The sequence below is a fragment of the Sorex fumeus genome, unplaced genomic scaffold (genome assembly GCF_029834395.1).
Source record: "Sorex fumeus unplaced genomic scaffold, SorFum_2.1 ptg000130l, whole genome shotgun sequence".
In the NCBI taxonomy this organism is placed as follows: domain Eukaryota; kingdom Metazoa; phylum Chordata; class Mammalia; order Eulipotyphla; family Soricidae; genus Sorex; species Sorex fumeus.
In genome coordinates, this window is record NW_026606187.1 from 3569502 (window position 1) to 3591330 (window position 21829).

Below are 21829 nucleotides of genomic sequence, written 5' to 3' on the forward strand. Positions count from 1 at the left end.
GAGACCTGAAACCTTTATTATTTGAAAGACTAGTTGGACTCTTGATGTCTATTTAGACCACACAGCCATCTGAGTCTGTGCATACTCCAGGGCTCTGTTCTCTTCGGATACTTCCAATTCTTGACATAGGATTGGAGACCTGAATAAGTTATATAACTCTACAGTCCATGAGTGAATCTGAAAATAGTCACAGAAACATCATATCTAGATCGCCAATTTTCCCTCATTTTTCCATTCATGTTTTCCTCATTCCTGTGTATCTGAAAAATCTCTTTGTTAACCTTGTCAGTGCTTCACTTTGAGACCAGTGGCACATATAACCTAAGTACTTAGGGTTGCCTTTGCTTTGGAGAGAAAGAAGTCCAAAGTCAGGGCTGGTATAAATTATTCTTTCTATCCTTTTTCTCTTTTGCCTATTGCTCTCTTACTTTAAGACATCTGGAGTTAATATTTTTCCAGTGAGTTTGTTTAACTGTTTTGAAACTTGTTCAGCAGAATATCAAGGAGAATAGGCATCATGGAAAGAAATCCAACTTACGGTGCCAGAATAGGGTATGGCCTGTCAGAAGGCAAGTGACTCAGGTAAATACTGGTAAATATCTCTGATTTATAGTTGTTGGAAATGTGATTGTTCACATCTTGATCGGCTGCTTTTCTGTGTGTCTTAATTATAGGCTTCTAATGGTAAGTGTAGTTTCATGTTGGTAGCGTGCCTATCACAGTAAGCTGTGTGTGGTGTAGTGAGTGTGCGCTTATATTTTGTAAATGTCTGGAATTCCAACTTTAGAGAAGATGCATAACAGTAGAAATCACCAGTTAGTAATATGTATACAGGATTGACAATTGTATTGAAGCATGATTCAGGAAACTAGATGGTTAATTCATAAATATTTATTAAAAACTATTGTGTATAAGGCTATGTTCTAGGCACAGGGAGGTGTATGATGTAAAAAAAGGGGGGTCATGGTGACTGTACTAAAAGAACTTGAAATATATGATGACGTATTACAACATAAAGTAATGCAATTACATTCATGTCAGTTATCCAGAGGTCAGTATCTCAGTCATGAGAAAATCACCTTATAAAAGTTTTTTCTAATTTATCTAGAATCATATCTTGGGTTTATCTCTCAAATTTCTTTTGAGGATCAAGATCCATTTCATCTCCAGTGAAACAAACTATTTGAGTCTTTTTCTTGATGTCTGGGATCAAGCAAAGGTAGAAATTGGTTTTCTCTACTAACCTTTGAGATTGTAAATAGACTTTCAAGGCATATGTAAAATTAACTTCATGAACTTTATCTCTGTTCTGAAGAAAAGGAAAATTCTGTCTACCATTTTAGACCAAGACTACTATCAGTTTACTATTTTGTCAGCTGATTTATGAAAGTCAAGATAAATAATATATCTTTTATATAATGCAATACTGCCTTTTATGAAAATCCATACAAAAAGATTTTTTTTCTTTTTGGGTCACACCCAGCAATGCTCAGGGGTTACTCCTGGCTTTGCACTCAGGAATCACTCCTGGCGGTGCTCGGGGAACCATATGGGATGCTGGGAATTGAACCCGGGTCTGCCGCGTGCAAGGCAAACACCCTACCCGCTGTGCTATTGCTCCAGCCCCAAGAAAAGATTTTTATCTAGGTCTTAATACCAAGGAAAGTTCTGATTCTAGGCGGCGGAGAAATTATCTTACACTGTGATTTCGTAACTTATTGCTATTCTTTCTTTGTTTTGACTGCTTAGAAAACTAAATAAAACTTACAACCCACCTCAGCCAACTACCTAAAATCTTTATTTATAAAATACTCTTATTTCTTTGAAAATTATGCCAAAACCTATTTTTAAGTGGCATAAATAAAGAGACATTTTAGTCTCTGATATCTTAGCGAGGCACTTTAGAAACTGATCTGTCTTCCCTGCCTGGGCTTGCTGTGTTACTTTCATAAATACCTCCACTTCTTACCAGTGATCGTATTTTGCGTACAACCTAATTCATTCATCTGGTGTAAAACTATTAGATGTTTTTGTTTTGTTTTGTTTTGTTTTAATGCTCAGGAGACCAGTGTTGGCAGTGCAGGGGTCCAAGGATACTACAGTGCTGCTTGGGTCTGGTGGTGCTAAGGATTACCTAGGCCACCCCAGTGGCTCTTGGGGGCCTCCAGGACTGCTCCCAACAATGTTCATGTGGTGCTAGAGGTTGAACTAGGGTCTGATATATGCAGGGTATGTGACTTAACCCTTGTACTATCTCTCCGGCTCCCAAAACTTAGCTTTTATAAAAGAGAAATACTTCACACACAGTAATAGCAGTCAGCTACAATGGAATGAGCATTAGACTAGAAACCAGTGGAGACAAATTTCAGTCTTCACTACCACTTTGTGTTATTTGATAACTCAAAGCCTCTCTGTGTTCTAGTTCTCTATTTAAAGGGAAGTTGAAGTTGGTTATCGAGTCTGCTCTGGCATCAAGGAGGTAGTACAAGAGTTGGGCACATGCAAAGCAGTTTGATCCCTGGCTCCACATAGCCCACTGCCCCCAAGCATCATAAGTGTAACCCTGGAGCACCCTGAAGACTATTGGGCATGGTCCTGGTAGCCCCTAAGAGTTTTCAAGGTGGCTCTGGTGGTCTCTGGTACCACAATACCCAAGCAGTGCTGCATTCTTTGACCTTTACATTGAACTGCCAACCTGGATGGCCAAGAATTGCCAGGAATGTCCCAAAGACCCTCTAAGGACTACTTGGGAGGCATGCCCTCTGAAAATAAAATAGACTGCTGAAGTTCCAGTGTTTTATAAGGCTATAGAGCGTATTCTAGATGAGGAGAGTATCATAAGACTAGGCTCCTCCGCCTAGTTTATCACTAATTGCAGAACATGCATGCATCATCTGAATAGGCCATACTGAATTCATCTTATACTTTGGGAAGAAGGATGCTTCAGTCTTCCACGAGCTGGCTCAATGAGTAGAGAAAGGACGGATGACTCGTGTTTAGCAGTAGACTGACCCCAAAGTACTTGGTAGCTAATGGCAGGTAGTTGCAGTGGTAATAGCCTATTTTGTGGACTCTGGTACCCAATGACAAATAAGACTGGAAAGAGGGAGCAATGAAAGCCTCAAAGGCAAAGGGTATCAGACTTGTGTAGTTATAAAGCCCTGTGAATGCATTCATGTATAAATGTATGTCTATTCCTTGTTTTGTGTTAATGTTCACTTAGATGTCTTGAACACTTTTATATGAAATAAATGTCTATAATGAATGACTCCTGTTGCTTTTCTATCATAATTTGAGAGAAGTCTTCAACTAAAGGAAAATAGGACTAATGAAGGTAATAAAAACTGATCCTAGTAGCTAAACAGAATTTGTCTCATTCCAGCTCACTGCTCTCTTAATAGTTAGTGGAGGGATTGGTGAGCCCACCAATATTCTGTGTAGCAGTCTTCTATAGTAGTCATTCATTGCCAAGTTAAAAAAAATGTTGACTCTGATGCTATCCTAGAAATAGCCTTGAATGCACATCTGTAGGTGTAGTCACTTACCTTTCGCTGGAGCAAGAAAATGCAGTGGTACTTTTCAGTTAATAGTCTGTTGAGTGAGTCCCACTGGTTTCCACGAAACCATTTTTATCACAGTAATTCCAACTTCATGCGTCAGATTTTGCCACTTGTTAAGCATGTCTTTCCAACTCTGTACTCAGGAAATGTATGAAGAACTACAGGATGGGTTTGGAGAACCTAAACTAATCATGAGATAGGTTTTAGACAGATTGTATCTGTCATATGAACTTAATAAAATGTACTTGCAGTGTTAGGGGCATCAATAATTATAACTCCTCCGAGTTAGTATATGAGTCCCTGAACTTTTTCTATGTTTTTCTTGAGTAAATGGCCACAACCCTTTTGAAGTGAAGATTAAAAACTCAGAATATTTCTATGTGTTGTTACACCAGAATTCTTTGATAAATATGTGGCTTCATATTTCTAGGTCTTCAGGCATCAGAATTAGATGTGTGAGTTTAAATCTCCAAAGGGAAAAAAACTAATGGGTTTACAATTTTTTAATTCCTATAAGCCATTTAAGGTTATTAGACTTTACAAAACGAAATAGTGCTTTGTATTTCAAACCTTGAAAGGAACATAGTCTCAACTCCAACTTTCATGATGGCTTAGAGACTTGGAAATAATGACTTGGGTTCCAAGAGCAGTGACTGCCGAAAGCACAAGGCAGAGCATTGAGGGGTTTGGGAAGGATAATGGGACCTGAAAGGACTTTTCTTTTTTTTTTTCTATTTTTTTTTTTTATAATTTATTTATTTATTGAATCACTGTGGGAAAAGTTACAAAGCTTTCAGGTTTTGGTCTCAGTCATGCAAATATCAAACACCTTTCCCTTTACCATTACTTACTTTTTACCACGAAGAACCCCAATAAAACCCCACCCCCACCCCTCCCAATGCCTGCAAGGCAGATGAATTCTAGTTGACACTCTTATCTGCTTTGATTAGATTCATTGTTGCAATAAAAGATGCACCACTATTATTTAGAGTTTACCCCCTCCCCCCAAATCAGACATGCTGAGAAAGCATTGTGAAGTGATTCGCTTTCTACAGCTGGGTTCAAGAATTAAATGTTGGTTTTGGATTTCCGCTATTTTGCTAATTAACCCTGGAAGTATTTCTACTGAGAGTCAGATAATTAAGAGATTGGTTTCTGGGCTCTGGAGTCGTGCCCATGCTGGAGAGCCGCTCGTGGGGGGCAACTGGTGGCCTCGGTAGGGCGTGAAGGACAGACCGGAACGCCCCCCCTTCCCATGAGGTTTTAGTCGCCCCCACACCCCTGGCTCACACCTGCTCGCCACAAGGCACCCATGTGGCCGCCATCTTCTTTCCAGAGAGGAGAGGGCGAATGGGCAACACCCTTTCCCCTCCGGGCAGACATGATGGCCTGGATTAACGCATAGTCCGTTCACTTTTCTGCTCCAAGCTGCTGAGTTCTGCATTAAGTCCTTGTGCTTCTGGGGCCGTGGCCGTGCTGGAGAGCCGCTCGTGGGGCTGAAAGGACTTTTCTTTAAGGTTGCTTGAATACATATGTGAGTGCAAAGCCCATGGAGAATATAGATGTGCTGGTATGTAGTTGGAGGATTATCTAAAAGCTCTCAAGAAATCCTCGTGGCCTGAATCTAAGTGTGACTTGGTTATAGAATATACCATCTCTGAGGACCACTTCATCAGTGTTGGAGAGAATAAAAAGGAGTAAAAGAAACAAGGTAAAATGTTTTGACATGTGAATAGGAGACTGATGTACTTCCTTTCTGGATTGCTGAAAGTCTTCAAATTATTGTACAGTCTGCTGTTTCATGAGTAGTTACCAACCTTCTTTCCCTTAAGAGGCCCAAAGATATTTTGGAGAAGATAATTGATTGAAAAAATATATGTGCCAAGTCCCTTTAGAATTTCTTGTCAAATGTCAGTCTCCCCACCGTTCCCCATAATTTTGATAACCATGGCCTGAGATACTTGATTAGATAATAACAATAGTCAACACATATACATACTATACTAGGCATGGTGCTAATGCTTTACAGATATGTTACTTCTCACAAGCATTGAAATGATATTTCTGCTTTGAAGATAAGCTAACTGACTTACTTGCTTGAAATGACTTCTCATGCATATACCATAAAACAAAGCTCACGCACACACACAGTGAATGTACTGAGATTTTAATTCATTGGTCTTTCCAAGACTTCAGACTCATAGAAACTTGACTATTGTCACCAAGTTTCTAGTTTTAATACACACTCTGTTACCTTGTTCCTGAGTACATGGGAGTTTGAGTAGAAGTGGGCTTATGTGATCTGGATCCATTTGGGAATCTATAGAGTTAGAATGTACATAGGAATCACTGGGATCAGCCTATGCCATTCTGTGCGCCACAACTACTTTTTGAGTCCCTTCTATTGAGCAAGCACTAGACAGAAAAGATCATTAACACCTGTCTTGCTCTTAAGAGCCTGTGGTCTAGTAGTTGTTAGGAAGATCAAGATTTGAAATTCAGTTGCAGGTTATGAGTGAGAAGAGTTAGAACACATGTCTTTCTGTCCTTTCTTAATAAAGGGACCTATTGACAAGTATAAGACAAGGCAGGGGGTATATTTGCCCTTATTCTAAAAGGAGTAACTTGTATTAATATAGATCGTGCATCCTGCAGTCAAAATACCTCATCTTAAATTTTGATTCCACCATGCACTCACAGTGTGATTTTGATGACATTTTAAAATCTCCTTGATCTGAGGGCCACTCCCAGTGATGCAAACCAGCAGTGCTTGGGGACCACCATTGGAGTGTAGGGGCTGTATTGTACTTGGGTCAAACTCAGGGCCTTGCAAATAGCAGACACGTGCTCTATCAATTGAGCTATCTCCCTGATGCACAGTGACTTTATTATCTCTTGGGACTTTCACTTTTTGCTCTGGAAGCCTAGAAGATTCAGAGTACCATTTGCTTTCTGGCACTGCTGCAACAATTCACCACAAACTGGGTGCCTTATAACAATACTAGTTTCTTCTCTCACAGTTGTCAAGAAATCTAACTCGAGTGGGCCCAGTAGCGTCTCCATTGTGACACTTGTTACTGTGTTTGGCATATCGAATACGTCACGGGGAGCTTGCCAGGCTTTGCCGAGATACTCTCGGTAGCTTGCTGGGCTCTCTGAAAGGGATGGAGGAATCGAACCTGGGTCGGCCACATGCAAGGCAAACGCCCTGCCCGCTGTTCTATCACTCCAGCCCCAGAGAAATAGTAACTTTGAATATTTCCATTCTGTAAGTATTCTGATTGTCTCTGAGTTTATATTTATTTCCTCCCTTTTTGTTTTCTCTAGGTTTTTTATACTCTTGTCATTCTCTTTTTCTTTAAAAATGATTTAGGTGTTTGGGTATATAGTATGTCCCATTTCTCAGTAGGCACTTTCATTAAATTTTGCACTGAGCTGTTTTAATTTTTTTCATTTTTATTCATATTAGCATTTTGTTCATTTATTTAGCTGGCAAGCTACCGAGAGTATTCCGCCCGCACGGCAGAGCCTGGCAAGCTCCTCGTGGCGTATCCAATATGCCAAAAACAGTAACAAGTCTCACAATGGAGACTTTACTGGTGCCCACTAGAGCAAATTGATGAACAATGGGAGGACAGTGCTACAGTGCTATTTTTTTAAAATGGGTGAGTTTTTATTGTTGAGAATTGCTTTTCTCTAACACTTCTTTGTGGTATCATAATGATCACCTCCCATAAATGACCCATAGGTCTTAAAGATAATACACTTGCTACTTGTAACCTGTGGAATTCAGAGTGTATCATGTTATCTTTTAAACTATTTTATTCATCATACTCATTCATTGTACTCATCATTATACTCATGTCTTCCATCTAAATGGGACTGTCTCCATATGTTCCAGGCCATATTACATATGTACTTAGAATCCTTGCAAAGTGAAACAGGCTGGTCCATGTCTGGATACTCAGTGCTAAACTAGCCCCTAGGCTCTGTGCTAGGCTTCTCAGCAGGGTCTTGAGATCTCTGATCTGGAATTGACTTGGAATCCAAATTGGATACTGACTCTGAGCCCGGGATTATAGTACCCAGATGGGTCTAGGTGATCTGGCTTTACCACTACTCTCAAGCACCTCTCTGGATTCTGGACCTTGAATGAGGCTTGAGGCTTAACTGGATTCTGAACAGTTGAAACCCAACATAGACATTTTGAGTTTCCCTCCAGTTGAGTTCATTTCGGAAGTGAAAGGGAAAATAATGAACACATGGAAGGAAATAATATATTCTTTATTACAAAGCCCAACTGGCAGCTCAGGAAGCAGATAAATAGACCACAGAAGACTCGCTACAACAGAGCAGTCAGAACCAGGGAGGGAGGAAGAGGTGGGGAAATGAACTGCTGAACGTGAACAGCCATGTCTTCCAACTACTCTCACTACTCTAGGAACCCTCCCTGTCAAGGAAAAATGTTTCTGTTAGGCTAGTTTTGCCTCCTCCTGGGACACACTAGTAACACATTCCCAGGAAAAGGCCTCTGGTGAATATGAAAGCATTTGAAGATGCTCAACCATCTTCAGGACTTAGCAGCAGTCAATCTGAAAAGCAGGACCCACGTCAGGAAGCCAGCCAGCAGCTTCTGGGCACCGGTCCGAGGAGGAAATGTAGTAGTGGCCCTTTCTTTAGCCAAGGAGCAGTCTCGGAGGGCACCGGAACAGCAGGAATGCCACCATCTTGGTTTCATTCTCCCTTTAGGATTATGCGGGTTTTTGCATCTCCAATGAAAAACCTACCAAAAAAATGACCCAGTGAGGTCTCTGAACCTCCAGGAAGAGATCCAGTGTCTCTGCCCCCATTTTTATCCACAGATAGATCTTCCTGAGCTTTTCAGCCTCAATGACCAGCCCCCTGAGGGAGAGGGGGGAAAGTCTCCTGCTTAGTTTTCAACCCTTATCCTGAAGAGACTCATCTTGGTCATTCTGAAAGCAACAGACATAAAATTATTAGTGATGCTTTTCTCTGAACCCTAAGCTCAGCAGGACTGCAGATGGCCAATGATGCAGACAATTTAGATCAGCCCAACTCAGTACCTGTCCTCTCAGATAGAGAAACAATTGTACTGAACCTGGCCACTACTCCCTACATGATCTGAAGGAAATGGCCTCTACAGATTCTTGAAACCCATAAGGAGAAGCAGTCAAGTAGATAATAACCTCCTGATCATATCAACCCAGTTTTCTTCTGGATAAAGGAGAGAGCCCTGTTCACATATTTTATGCAAATGGTATTCACTGACATGCTTTTGGAGGTAGAATTCACATTATTTTTTAATGTGGGATGAACCCTTAGAGATGTGCAGTGTCTCCCCAACTCTTGACTCTGATCACCTTAAGTAAGATTGAGCCCACCTCTACTCCAGTAGAAGGCTCATGTCACAGTAAGGGTACCTGACCCCCCAGGTACAGTGACTGTTCAAGATATAAACATAATCTACGCCAGTCCAGATCAGGACTTATTAGCTAGAACTATTCTGCCTCCTGTGTAGTTATTTAACCGCAAAGATATACAACTGGAGTGCCAGGCTAGCATCCTTGCCTCAATTGGAGAACAAACAAGTATGAAGTCACATGGGGGATATCTTCCCTGTGAGAAAGTTCGAGTCTGAAAGACCGAGCACCTACCTGAAAGCTAAGTTACCCGTGAACCTTTCTGTGTGTAAAATACAAAAAAATCTTTTGCCACAAACTGTGCTGAGATGGATCCCTGTCATTTGCAACAAATCCTTCTTTGTCTCTCAAGAAGGATCTCTTTCCTGGAACAACCAAGTAAGACTGTAGTCTTTTAGCCCTGAGCACTCTGGGATCTGTTACTAGGTGCTACAATACAGACTATGACCTTTGTCACATTCATACCTGACAAGCATTCCTACGAACATGCTGGCCAGGAGCGGGCCCAGCCAGTAGATCCAGTGGTAATCCCAGCGGCCGGCCACCACTGCAGGTCCAAAGGCACGGGCAGGATTCATGCAGGCTCCAGACACAGCTCCCCTGCAAACACCCAGCCACACGAGTCACCAGAAGCCGGGCCAGGCCCCACTCACCTCAAGTGCCTTTCTCCAACTTGGTTTAGTGGCAGTAGGCCCAGAAACTCAGGGGTTTGACAGAGAGCCAAGTGGGGCTAGTTTCCAAAGAAGACACAGCTAAAGCATTTACTGGGCAGCACCGTGCTTAGTTGGTCAACTAGGACAGGAAGAGAAGACAGACCTGGGTCCTCTACAAAGTGGATAAAGCAATGTCAAAGAATTCTTAACTTTGGACACTTTGGAGTCGAGATGGCCTTTATTCAAGACCATCTGCTCGATTTATAGCTGCAGGACCTTTTATTTAATTTTATTTATTCCCATGTTCCTGCTGAGGTAAAAGCACCTATTTCATGGGTTGCCATCAGAACAGGAAGATGAGAATAGGGAAAAATGCAGATCCTGAGTCTCCTATATAATTAACATATCGATAGATAAATGTTGACTCTAATCTTCCTCTATTTGAGGCCCTTGTTGTCCCTACTACAGGGGGACTTCCCCAGGCACATTTTCATTTCTGAAGTGTGAACCTGCCCCATCCTGCAGACAGCACCCCCACCCCTGTCTTGCGAGTAAATGGAATGCCACTAGGGGGCAGCAAAGCATAGCCATGGTTTGACTCGCTTTCCCCGCATCCCCAGACTCTCCTTCCAAGAATGAGGGGGCTTGGGGCAGGGAGCCAAACTCTTCTTTCAAGAGAAAGGGCTTCCCTCCTCCCGGTTAACAAAAGTTTTGGGTTCCTGCCCCAGATCTGTCACTTCATTTGCCTCTGCCCGATGACCTCAAGTAAATGAATTATGTCCTCTCTGAGCCTCAGTTTCCTCATATATCAGGTAAAGGTAAAGGTAAAGGCCCTCCCGTTGATCGTCGATTTGCTCGAGCGGGCCCAGTAACGTCTCCATTGGAGACTTTGTTGTTACTGTGTCTGGCATATCGAATACTCTCGGCAGCTTGCCGGGCTCTCCGAGAGGGGCGGAGGAATCGAACTCGGGTCGGCCATGTTGGCCGCTTGTAAGGCGAACGCCCTACCCGCTGTGCTATCGCTCCTCATATATCAATTAGGAGAAATAATCCCCGTCCTGGTCTTGTTTCTCTAATCCTTTCCCAGGCCTGACTGGCTCACCATAAATGAGACCATGGGTACTCTTCGTATTTTTGAGGGTTTTTTGTACATTTTGAGGCTTTTTGTAAGTCAGTGGTTAAAGCCTGGCAGCCCCCTGGCTGAACAAACACAGCCTGCAGGATTGTTCTACTGATAGTGAAATCAAGACATTTTACATAAAGATCTCCTTTCCTGACTTCCGGGAAACAAAATTAGAAGTTTTATCTTAGGCCCACATCCCCCCAGGAAAAATTGAGAAGTGACTAGAGGTGATTTCCTGGTCTTCCCATTTTTCCCATTTGCATTCCCTTCCTGGGCCCTAGAGAAGAATGAGTCTTCCCCGCCCCTCCTCTGCTGGCCTGATCTTCCCTGCCCCCCCCCCGCCCCCCTTCCCCACCCCAGCCGAGCCAGGGTCCAGGGTTGTGCACACGGTCCCACCTCAATGAATGGTGCTCACCCTGCCAGGATATCCACCGTCACAGAAAAACCAATGGAGAATGGGGCCAGCGGGCTCTGTGTCTTCTCATTGATGGCGCCCATGCAGACAGCCAGTATCAGTACAGTGGTCAGGATGATCTCTGCCACCACAGCCCCTGCCACCTGCCCGTGCTCCTGGACCGTCACAAAGGCCGCCCCTGACACATTCTGGAACCTCTCCCCAGGAGTCACTGCCTGTGGAGAGAAGTCACTTGGCCTCACAGTAGGGGCAGGAGATAGTGGACACTGAGGAAAGGGGGCTTCAAAATGCTTTAAGATGGGGGGAGGGGTGCCCGTACAGCATATCTGGTTCACATCCCGGCACATCTGACTTTTACCACATGTGAGGTCTCTGACTCTCTGAGCCTTATCTGGCTCACTGGGCAGTGAGGCTAGCTGAAAGGAGGACCCACTGGTCATTCACTGACAATCGGGTGAGTGCCCTGGGCAGGGGTGTGCTCAAGAAGAGTCCTGCTACTCAATTCCATCAGCTTCGCAGGATGTTGGCCATGGAGCCGCGTTGTCTGTCCCATACTCCCACAGGGGACGACAGCAGAGCACTCATACTCCTAGAGTTGGAATCCAAATCTGTGCCACTGCTGACCAGACTGAGCTGAGGCGGATTTCACTGTGCCTCTGTAAAGGGAAGGTGGTAATACTCGCCTCCCGGCTGGGAGCACTCTCCGAAGAGAAGCTGGCTTTTTTGAGGTTGTTAGGAGCTGAGTTGCAAGGGACGATACGCAAAGTGCTTAGCAAGGAAGAGGTGCTGTATTGTGCTGGAACCTTTAGGCTCGCCACATTTGCACCAGAGTCAGAAAACTACTTTCTGTCCAGAGAGAAGCAAAGAACAGATCTCTGACACACTTAGAACAGAATCTCAGATGGAAGCACAGGTAGGCCAGGGCGGGGAAGAAATGGGAGTTCAAACCCAAATCTTCACTGAACCAGCACTTAAAGCTTTTAGAACCAGCCCCAGCCAGGCAAACACCCACAACCACCCCTCCACCCAACACATGTGCTCAGGAGTATGCGCGCGCACACAGAGGTGGGGAGAAGAAAGAAAAGGGATAAAGAAGAAGTCATAGTGAACAAGGAAGAGGAGAAGAATGATAAAAATCTTCCTAAAAAAGAATTTAAAAGAAGAGGTAACTTTCAAATTGAGAAGATTGCAAGCATACATTGAACATCGACTTTTCTAAAGGTAGAGTCTTTCAGGTAAAAGGTAGGCAAATTGGAGAACACCAAACCATTAGTTTAGGAGCTCTTCAAGGAGAATCGCCATATTCATCCTGTAAGAACCCAATGAGACGAGACGCTTAAAGAATGAAGAAATGCAGGAGTGGCTGAGTAAAAATAGGATTCAAGGCCAGAAATAGACGGAAATAGAAGGGAACGCTGGAGTCATGAATTATTCTTCTGGTCTGTATGAGAAACAGTTGTGTCCACACGTAGACAGAACAGAGTGGGTTTAGAGGGAATCAAAGATTCTTTGAGCTTTCCTGCCCCAGTGAAACATCCCACCCAATCCCACTGAAGAGAACGGAAAAGAGTTGGCTAGACTTCACTTTACACACACACACACACACACACACACACACACACACACACTCTAGCACCCCCATTAAAGGTAAGGGGACCAGTCCTGGCTCCTTGGGGATCACCTACCTTGGCCAACGCAGCCCCAATCAGCCCCCCGCACAGCTGGGAGATCCAGTAGGGAAGGAGCATGATCATCTTGAGGCCTCCAATCAGCATCGCTGCCAGGGACACCGCAGGGTTAAAGTGTCCACCGCTGTCAACCAAAACAGCAAAAGGAACTCATGAGCTCAAAGTTCAGGCTATCACAAGAGGAAATGTCTGCCCAGCTCCCTGGCTGTCCTTGAGTCCGGAGTCATTAGAGGACCCAGCTCGGGTAGAACAAAGGCCCAGACCTCACTCATTTCTTCTGCATTGTCAGTGGGTGGAGCAAGGGCTGTGGTGGAGAGTTTGGGATGAGGAACAGACCCCTTCCTACACCACTCTACAATGGCCCTGAGGAAGAGGAGCTGTCCCTCAGTGATTCCTACTTGAACGTGCTGAATGGACATGTACAGACAGCATTATAGTTGTAGGTAGCACTCAACAGAAACCGGGTATTCTAACTGCCCATACTTTTAAAATTATTTTTATTTATTTATTTTTGCTTTGGGGGTGACACCCAGCGATGCTCAGGGGTTCTCCTGGCTCTGCACTCAGGAATTACTCCTGGCGGTGCTCAGGGGACCATATGGGATGCTGGGGATCGAACCCGGGTGAGCCACATGCAAGGCAAATGCTCTCCCCACTGTACTAGCACCCTGGCCCATAACTGTGCCCATCTATACCACTGCACATAGCTGCTTGCCTGTTCACACAGATAAGGAGTAACAAAGAAACAAAGGGTGATACCACCCCTATACTCTTCCAGGGACCTCTGAAACTCCTCCCAGCCTTCAGAGATTTGGCTGAACCACAGAGCTGAGACCTGTACAGGTTCCCAAGGAACACGCCAAGAAAGATGTTCTGACTTCCCTCATAAACAACCAGACTCTGAATAAAAGTCCAATTTTTTATCTGAACATGTGATTCATATTGGGTATGAAAATGATACTGGGGGTTGGAGTGATTTTTTTAGTGGATGTTGCATTTGTCTTGCACACAACTGACCCTGGTTCAATCCCTGACATCCTATATGGTCCCGAGCACTGCCAGGAGTAATTCCTACATGCAAATCCAGGAGTAAATCCTGAGTATTGCCAGATGTGAACCCAAGACTCCAACCCCCAAATGAGATTAGGGGCTATAGCATAAAGAATTGGGGGGGGGGGTGTTCATAGAGATAGTATAACCAATATGGTGCTTGCTTTGTGCGTGACCAATCTGAATTCAATTCCTGGCACCTCATATGGTTCTCTGAGTCCTACCAGTAGTTATCTCTCACTACAGAGCCAGGAGTAAGCCCTGCCTATAGCCGGTTGAGGCCCAAAAGAAAAAAAAAGAAAAAAAATTGAGGTGCGGTTAGAGAATTTGGGTCTGGAGCTTGGGCTGTGAAGGGAAGGGAATTAAAACAAAAGTTGAAGCTGTCATCCAAGGGTAGATTGAAGTTAGCCAGCTTCCTCCCTTGTCCACAGGTTAGGTAAAGGTAAAAGGTAAAGGCCCTCCCGTTGATCGTCGATTTGCTCGAGCGGGCCCAGTAACGTCTCCATTGGAGACTTTGTTGTTACTGTGTTTGGCATATCGAATACGTCACGGGGAGCTTGCCAGGCTCTGCCGTGCGGGCGAGATACTCTCGGTAGCTTGCCGGGCTCTCCGAGAGGGGCGGAGGAACCGAACTCGGGTTGGCCATGTTGGCTGCGTGCAAGGCAAACGTCCTACCGCTATGCTATCGCTCTAGCCCACAGGTTAAGAGCTTTAAAACCAGAATATTCAGCCAGGCCAATAACCAGATTCACCCCTGATACTCCTATCAGCATCCTATCCAGTCCTCAGAGATTAACCCACTAAGTCGTTTTGGTCCTTATACGGGAAACCCCTCCATCAGAAGCAAAATGATTACCTCTTTAAGGCGATAGCACAGCAGGTAGGGCATTTGCCTTGCACGCGGCTTGGGTTCGATTCCTCCGTCCCTCTTGGAGGACCCGGCAAGCTATCGAGAGTATCCCGCCTGCATGACAGAGCCTGGCAAGCTCCCCGTGGCGTATTGGGGACAGTAACAACAAGTCTCACAATGGAGATGTTACTGGTGCCCGCTGGAGCAAATCAATTAACAATGGGAGGACAATGCTACAGTGCAGTGCTCTCATATAAAAGTTACAGTATCCTGTAGCAAGAAGACTCCCCCAGTGGGTCGCCCTATCCCCAATAGACAGTAGGCATTAAACTAAGACTGGACAGTGAAGCTTGGCACTAGACAAAAGGACTTTGTCTAACACACTGGTATCTTGGGATCAGTTGCCCCAACTCATCTGATCTAGTTCAGTGTGTTGTACCTTGTGGGAATTTTCTGTGTGACTTCGAAGCACCAGCCAATGCTCAGACTTAAGAGAGACCGTTGAACCTTCTTGGGCCCAATTTAGTATCATGAACTTGTTTAGCCTGAGTTCTGCCTGTCGAAGCATCGGGCTACCATAGCGGTGGCATGGCCTGCCACAGATCACTGTAGAATTAGAACCCTCTCTGGCCTTTGGCCTCTCCTCAACCAGATCACCTGGCCCAAACACAGAGAGAAACAGTTAGCCAGAGCATGAGTCAGCCACGAGAGGGCTGAAGGCTGGGGCAACTGGAACACCATGCGTGTTCTCAAGTCTAACCACACTTGTTAATAATAAAACCGTCCAGATTACTTTCTTAGTTTATTCATTCCATTTTCTCAACAAATATTGATTGAAGACCTACAGATACCATGTCAGGTGCTTTAAATATGGTAACTTATCTTGGATTCATTCAACAATTTCAGAGATACTGCCTAGTACACAGTAGGCTCTGAATAAATATTTGTTGAAAAAGCAAATGAGTGAATAAAGGTGTTTATTCCATGTAGGCAGTCTACTGCAGTGTATATGAGCTAGCCAGCTGGCCTGTATTGCAAGGCCAACTCTGCCCCTGAATAGCTGTATGACCTTGAGCAAGTTAAATAACTTCTCTGTTCCTTAGTGACTTCTCTCTCAAAATGCTGAATGGACTTGCACAGACAGCATTACAGTCGTAGATAGTATTCAAGAGATACCAAGTATTATAACTGTGCCCATTTATGCCACTGCACATAGCAACTTGCTTGTTCACCCAGATAAGGTGTAACAAAGATTGCACTCAACCTCAGACCAATTGGAAGTAATTTCACCTGTAACCTTCTTTAGACGTTTAAAAAGAAATATTAATGTTCTTTTTCCATTCTAGTTTTCTAGGGACAGTAACTTAACTTCTTTATCAAAGTTATTTTTTTTTAGTGTTGAACTTTATTAAGTACTAAATAAAGTAGGATTGGATGGTTGTGAATAAATTTTGAAAATATGCTAAGTAAAAGAAAATCAATTTGGGGGGCTGGAGCGATACCATAACAGGTAGGGCATTTGCCTCGCATGTGGCTCGGGAGAGGGGAAGGCATCTGGGGGGCTCACAAGGCCAGACATCAGGGCTGAGGCTCACAGGCTGGGCTCTGGACGAGCTGGCTGGGAAATGGCACTTGCTCCCCTGCACACTCTTATTTCTGGGGCCTGGGGCCACTTTTAAAGGCGCAACTACCCATATGGGATGCTGGGAATAGAATCCAGGTCAGCCGCATGCAAGGCAAACGCTCTACCTGCTGTGCTATTGCTCCAGCCTCTCGAAGATATTTTCTTATTGAGACTAAAACATGGACCAAATGTCCTAGGTCCTGTTGCCAGAAGGCCCTTCAAGATAGTCGTCATTAAGGGGGATTTCCTGAGAGGCCACTCACAACCCCCACAGAGCCCCCACCCAACGGAGTGCCATACAGGAGAAGGTCCTCTGACACGCCCCTCCTGTCTGCTCAGCTAGGTAGTCTAAGACCATAGCCAGTCCACTGTGGGTACCTTTGGACCCAGGTGGAACGCTGCCCCCCTCCCCATCCCCACGGGCTCTGCCTTATACCTGCTCAGCTCATGCGTCATTTCATTCTTGTGCCTCCCTTAGGTGGCACTGGTTGGACAGTTGGCATTGGGCAGCTTGGATGTACCCTCTGGTTCTGCCACTTCCCAGCCGTATAACCCTGGACAGCCTACATGACCTTCTCCATCACTGGGGAAAGGGCCTAATTACAGTGCTGAGGCTGCTGTGAGAAGCCACTAAGTCACTGTTAGAGTCTTACATCAGGCTCTGGCCCCTCGACAGCTCTCTACGTGCTGGCTGGAGAAAAAAAAATTACTTTTAACTACTCTTTTATTCCCTCTTCCTAGAAGGGAAGGCTTGGGATTGGAGAAATGGCTCAAAACCACAGATCCCCTGGGCCGAAGCGCTGGGTTTGACTTCCCCAGCCCACACTCCCTTTCCACATCCTGGGCATGTGTCCCGGGTGGGGGTCCCTGCCAACCAAACCACTCCCCAGCCCAGAGCCCAGGCAAAGCCTCACCTGATGTTCCCCAGCGTGGCGATGACCAGGCCCAGGGCCAGCCCGTGCGCCAGCGCCGGCTGCAGCAGCCCCAGGTGCGCCTCGTTCCCGATGACAGATAAGCATCCAACGAAGATGAAGAGGGCAGAGCCCAGCAGTTCCACCAGACACGGCTGCACAAACCGCTCGTACCAGGCCCCGCGCCAACTGCGCCCCACGCTGGGCTCCGTCACTTTGTCACTGCCCAGCTCGGGGTCACTCATAGCAGCGGCTGGCTGCTGGGGACAAGGAGAGAGGGCACCGGTGGAGAGCTCGAAAGCCTAAACCCGGGACCCCCCACCAGCTTGAATTAGTTCTCAGCGTGCCTCCCCCACAAACCCCAGGAGGGAGAGGGGGAGGCAGCTGGGGGGCTCACCAGGCCGGACATCAGGACTGAGGCTCACGGGCTGGGCTCTGGACGGGCTGGCTGGGAAGTGGCACTTGCTCCCCTGCACACTCTTATCTCTGGGGCCTGGGGCCGCTTTTAAAGGCGCAGAGACTCTCTGAGGGAGCCAGAGAGCAACAGAGCCAAGTGGGAGGAGGCCTGGAGGCCAGGAGAGGAATCTTTCTGTTGTTTTTTTTTCATCTCAGCTGGGCAGGGCAGGGGGGTGGTCCTGGATTTGTGAACTTTCTGCCAATCAGGAGAAGGTGGTATTTGAGCTGTATCTTCTGGGGAGCACAGCAGAGGTCCCCAAGAGGGGATGGAGGTTCTAGTTTCCCAGCCTCGCAGAAGACCACCAGGTAGAAGGGGCCAGAGGCAGACCAACCCCCAACCCCACCCCCCACCCCGGGTTGGGCCTGCACATGGGAAGTTGGAGGAAATTAATTCTTCAGGCTTTTCCACGATGCCCTTGCAGCTGAGACCTTCACACCACACCACCCCGTCTTGTGAACCTGACTGGGACTGAGCATGCGCACAGGTGAACCCCCTTCCTCCCCCAGCCACGGGGAGGCCATGTGGCACCATAACCGTCATCCAGCCCAGGGCCTTAGGGGACAGGCTCCTGGGATTTTATTCCCATCTTTGCCTTTTTATTCCTATTTGATTTTATTCCCATCTTTGAACTGGCTCTGTCAGCTGCAGGGACTGGTTCAGCCTGTCTGCCCCTGCCAGCTCCCAGCATTCTTCCCTGGGATGTGCGGGTGAGGGTGGGCACACCCGTGACCCAGGCTGGTGCTGAGTCTTCTCGGAGTTCATGTCATGAAAAATGGTGATGATAAGACTCACAGAACCAATGCCAGTGTCGACTAATTCAAAACATAGATTTATATGTAACTTATATTGTGGGTCACATCTGGCAGGTCTGGGGGCCCCAGACCACCCTGCTGTGGTATTCACTCAATGATCCTGGCACAGGGGATGGAACCCAAGTAAGTATGTGCTCTATCACTTGAACCACATTCCTGGCCCTGTAACGAGCATTCATTGAGCTATTTCTCTAGGCCAGACACTGGGAAAAATATCATAGACTATCACCTCATTGGAGCTTCCCAACAACTCTCTGAAGTAGTCGCTTTTATTCCAACCCTTCTACAGATGAAGAAGCAATATTAAAGGGGGTTCTTGACCAGGTTTACACAGCTTCTATGATTCCAAAACTTATGAGCCGAGTTAGAAAAGAGTAAATCCTGTGCAATTCCACTTATGTCAGCTACTTAAAACAGTCAAATCATAGGCAAATTCACCAAAGCAGAAAGTAAATAATGATTTCCAGGGGTTGAAGTGATAGGGGTTTGGAAATAGTTAATAGCCGTAGCTTCTATTTGGGGAGATGAAAATTTTCTGTAAAATGGAGGATGGTGATGGTCGTGAATGAGCTTAGTGCTACTATAGATGTACTTAGCACCACTGGACACGTGCTTTAAAATGATTTAAGTTGTGGGCTGGAGCGATAGCACAGCGGGTAGGGCATTTGCCTTGCACGCAGTCAACATGGCCAACACAGGTTCAATTCCCAGCACCCCATATGGTCCCCTGAGCACGCCAGGAGCAATTCCTGAGTGCATGAGCCAGGAGTAACCCCTGAGCATAGCCGGGTGTGACCCAAAAAGTAAAAAAAAAAAAAAATGATTTAAGTTGTGGAGTTCATGCCCAATTCAATCAGCCAAATCAGTGGCTGAATAATAGCAGTACTCCTACATAAAAATAAATAAAATAAAATAATTTAAGTGGTCAATTTCAGGTTAAATATATTTTTCACAACTCAGAAAAATATTCCTGCCCTTTCTGAGTATAAGTGGGTGGATGGATAGAATAATAAATAGTTGGAAGAATTAAGCAGATGGATTGAGAGATGGACAAAGGAAGGAAAACAAGAGAGAGAAAAGATACACTGCGAGGTGCCACCGTTTAAAATAATGGCTGGAATATAACAGTGAACAAAGCAGGCAAAGATTCTGTTCTTTCTCATTATTATTATGGAATAGGTATAAGTAGGCACACATACATTAATAATGTATGGGGATAAGGAGGTTTTATCATTTCTACCATTCGTTAGCTACTAACTACATCTCTAGCACTGCTCTTAAGAAATCTGCATTTTGGGGCTGGAGCGATAGCACAGTGGGTAGGGTGTCTGATTTGCATGTGGCTCACCTGGGTTCGATTCCCAGCATCCCATATGGTCCCCCCAAGCACCACTAGGAGTAATTCCCAAGTGCATGAGCCAGGAGTAACCCCTGTGCATCGCCAGGTGTGACCCAAAAAGCAAAAAAGAAAGAGAGAAAGAAAGAAAGAAAGAAAGAAAGGAAGGAAGGAAGGAAGGAAGGAAGAAAGAAAGAAAGAAAGAAGAAAGAAAGAAAGAAAGAAAGAAAGAAAGAAAGAAAGAAAGAAAGAAAAAGTAAGCAAGCAAGCTGCATTTTTTATAAGAAGTATCCTTCCTACTGGGGTTGTCCTATTCCTTGACCATCTTCAGATGATTAAAAAGAAAGCACAAAGAAGTTAAAGAACTCGCTCAAGGTCCTGTGGATGAGTAGTGTCTGATTCCAGGCAGGGGTGGCTGCTTTTGGACACAGTTGACAATCTGCTGACAGGAGCTTCCAGCTGGAGATCCAGAGTAACCTCTATGGAGTGTCTGTACATCCCCCAAGGCTAAGGGACTGTACCCTTATTGTTCATCCTCAGACCTCTTCTCCTCCTCCCCATCCCCACAGCACATTTCACAAGATGTCCTCATACCCTTCCTCCCGAGTCCCTGAAAATGGCAACATAAGGAAACTCCTGATTTCAAGTGCTGCTCCCAGAATACTCCTCTCCTGCTTTCTCCAAGGTTGTCATCTGTTCTTGCTTCGTCTCTTAGAAAAAAAAATCAAACATTGATTCTATACTGTACAGATACTAAGTTTTCTGGGGTATCATGCATGCATTTTTCTCTCTGAAGTCTTAGAATAACTGATTATTTTCCCCAATGCAGAGACAGACACTCTCAGCTTGCATGAGTTGCTACAAAATCTCCTCAGCGTTCTCCTTGCCTTATCCAGCTTTAATGCAGTCTTTTCATGTTGGGGGTCCATGGGGGCACACAACTTGACATTTGGGATCAGTCTGGGAAATCGATTTCCCTACCTTTGTCACTGCTCTCCCTGCCTCCATTTTAACTTCTGTTAAAGTGGGCTAACGGTGGAATTCATGTCCAGAGTCACTGTAGGGACTGCACAAGACATATACTTAACACGGTGACCAAATCAGAGCAGTCACCCAATAAATAGTGACTGTTTTATATGGTTTGTTATAGTCAGAATGGGCTAAGTGGAAGGACAAATCACTCCAGCGTTCCAATGGCTGGAAACACTCAACGTTGATTCCTTGCTTACATCAGAGTTCATAATAGGCTCTTCCCTGGACGGTGACTGGGGGGTCCAGGCCGCTTTCATCTTGGCATTCCACCATGTAGGTCCTCAGAGTTTCTCCAACAGCTTGCCAACAAGGAGTGAGAGAATGCAGAGGCTCATGCAGAAGGTTTGGGGTGTAGGGCTAGAAATGAAAAATATCACTCTCATCCAAACAGGGCCAGCTCGGATTCAGTCATGTGGTTTCACCTGACCACAGAAGATCCTGGGAACGGTGTCTAGCTGTGTTTCTAGGAGGAAAGAGAAAGGCATTTTGTGAGCATGGAACAAGTCCTGCCACATGGCAGTTGAGGTTGTTGTCGCTCTGCCAATCTAATCAGACACGTCCCTGACTTAAAACTCCAAGTTTTAAAACTTCTCATGGCTTTCAAGGCAAAACCAAAACCCCACAGTCAGTCCCGTTGTTGAGTCCTACCCCACCTTCAGTTCCCTAACCCTAAACAGTTCATTAGATGAGTCACCCAGCCTCTCTGTCATGCTGTACTTTCTCTGTATTTGGAGTTCCCTTGTTAGACAACTTGAAGTTCTCTTCCAGTCTCTGATCCGGGGTCCATCTTCCCTGGCACCTGGGCCAACATGCTCTAAATTCTCCAGACTTACCTTCCCTAGTTCAAGTCAGGCTTACACTGAATAACTCAGAACCA

General features: G+C 45.4%; 1 protein-coding gene across 1 annotated transcript; it reads right to left on the reverse strand.

Annotated features, from left to right (window-relative positions):
* Nucleotides 1-8082: 8082 nt before the first annotated feature.
* On the reverse strand, nucleotides 8083-17560 carry AQP8 (aquaporin 8). Its single transcript, XM_056138927.1, has 5 exons — nucleotides 17319-17560; nucleotides 12878-13004; nucleotides 11193-11407; nucleotides 9467-9601; nucleotides 8083-8343 (listed from the first exon to the last, which is right to left on the reverse strand). The coding sequence occupies exons 1-5, from the start codon at nucleotides 17558-17560 to the stop codon at nucleotides 8295-8297; spliced, it is 768 nt and encodes a 255-aa protein (XP_055994902.1). The 3' UTR covers nucleotides 8083-8294.
* Nucleotides 17561-21829: the final 4269 nt, after the last annotated feature.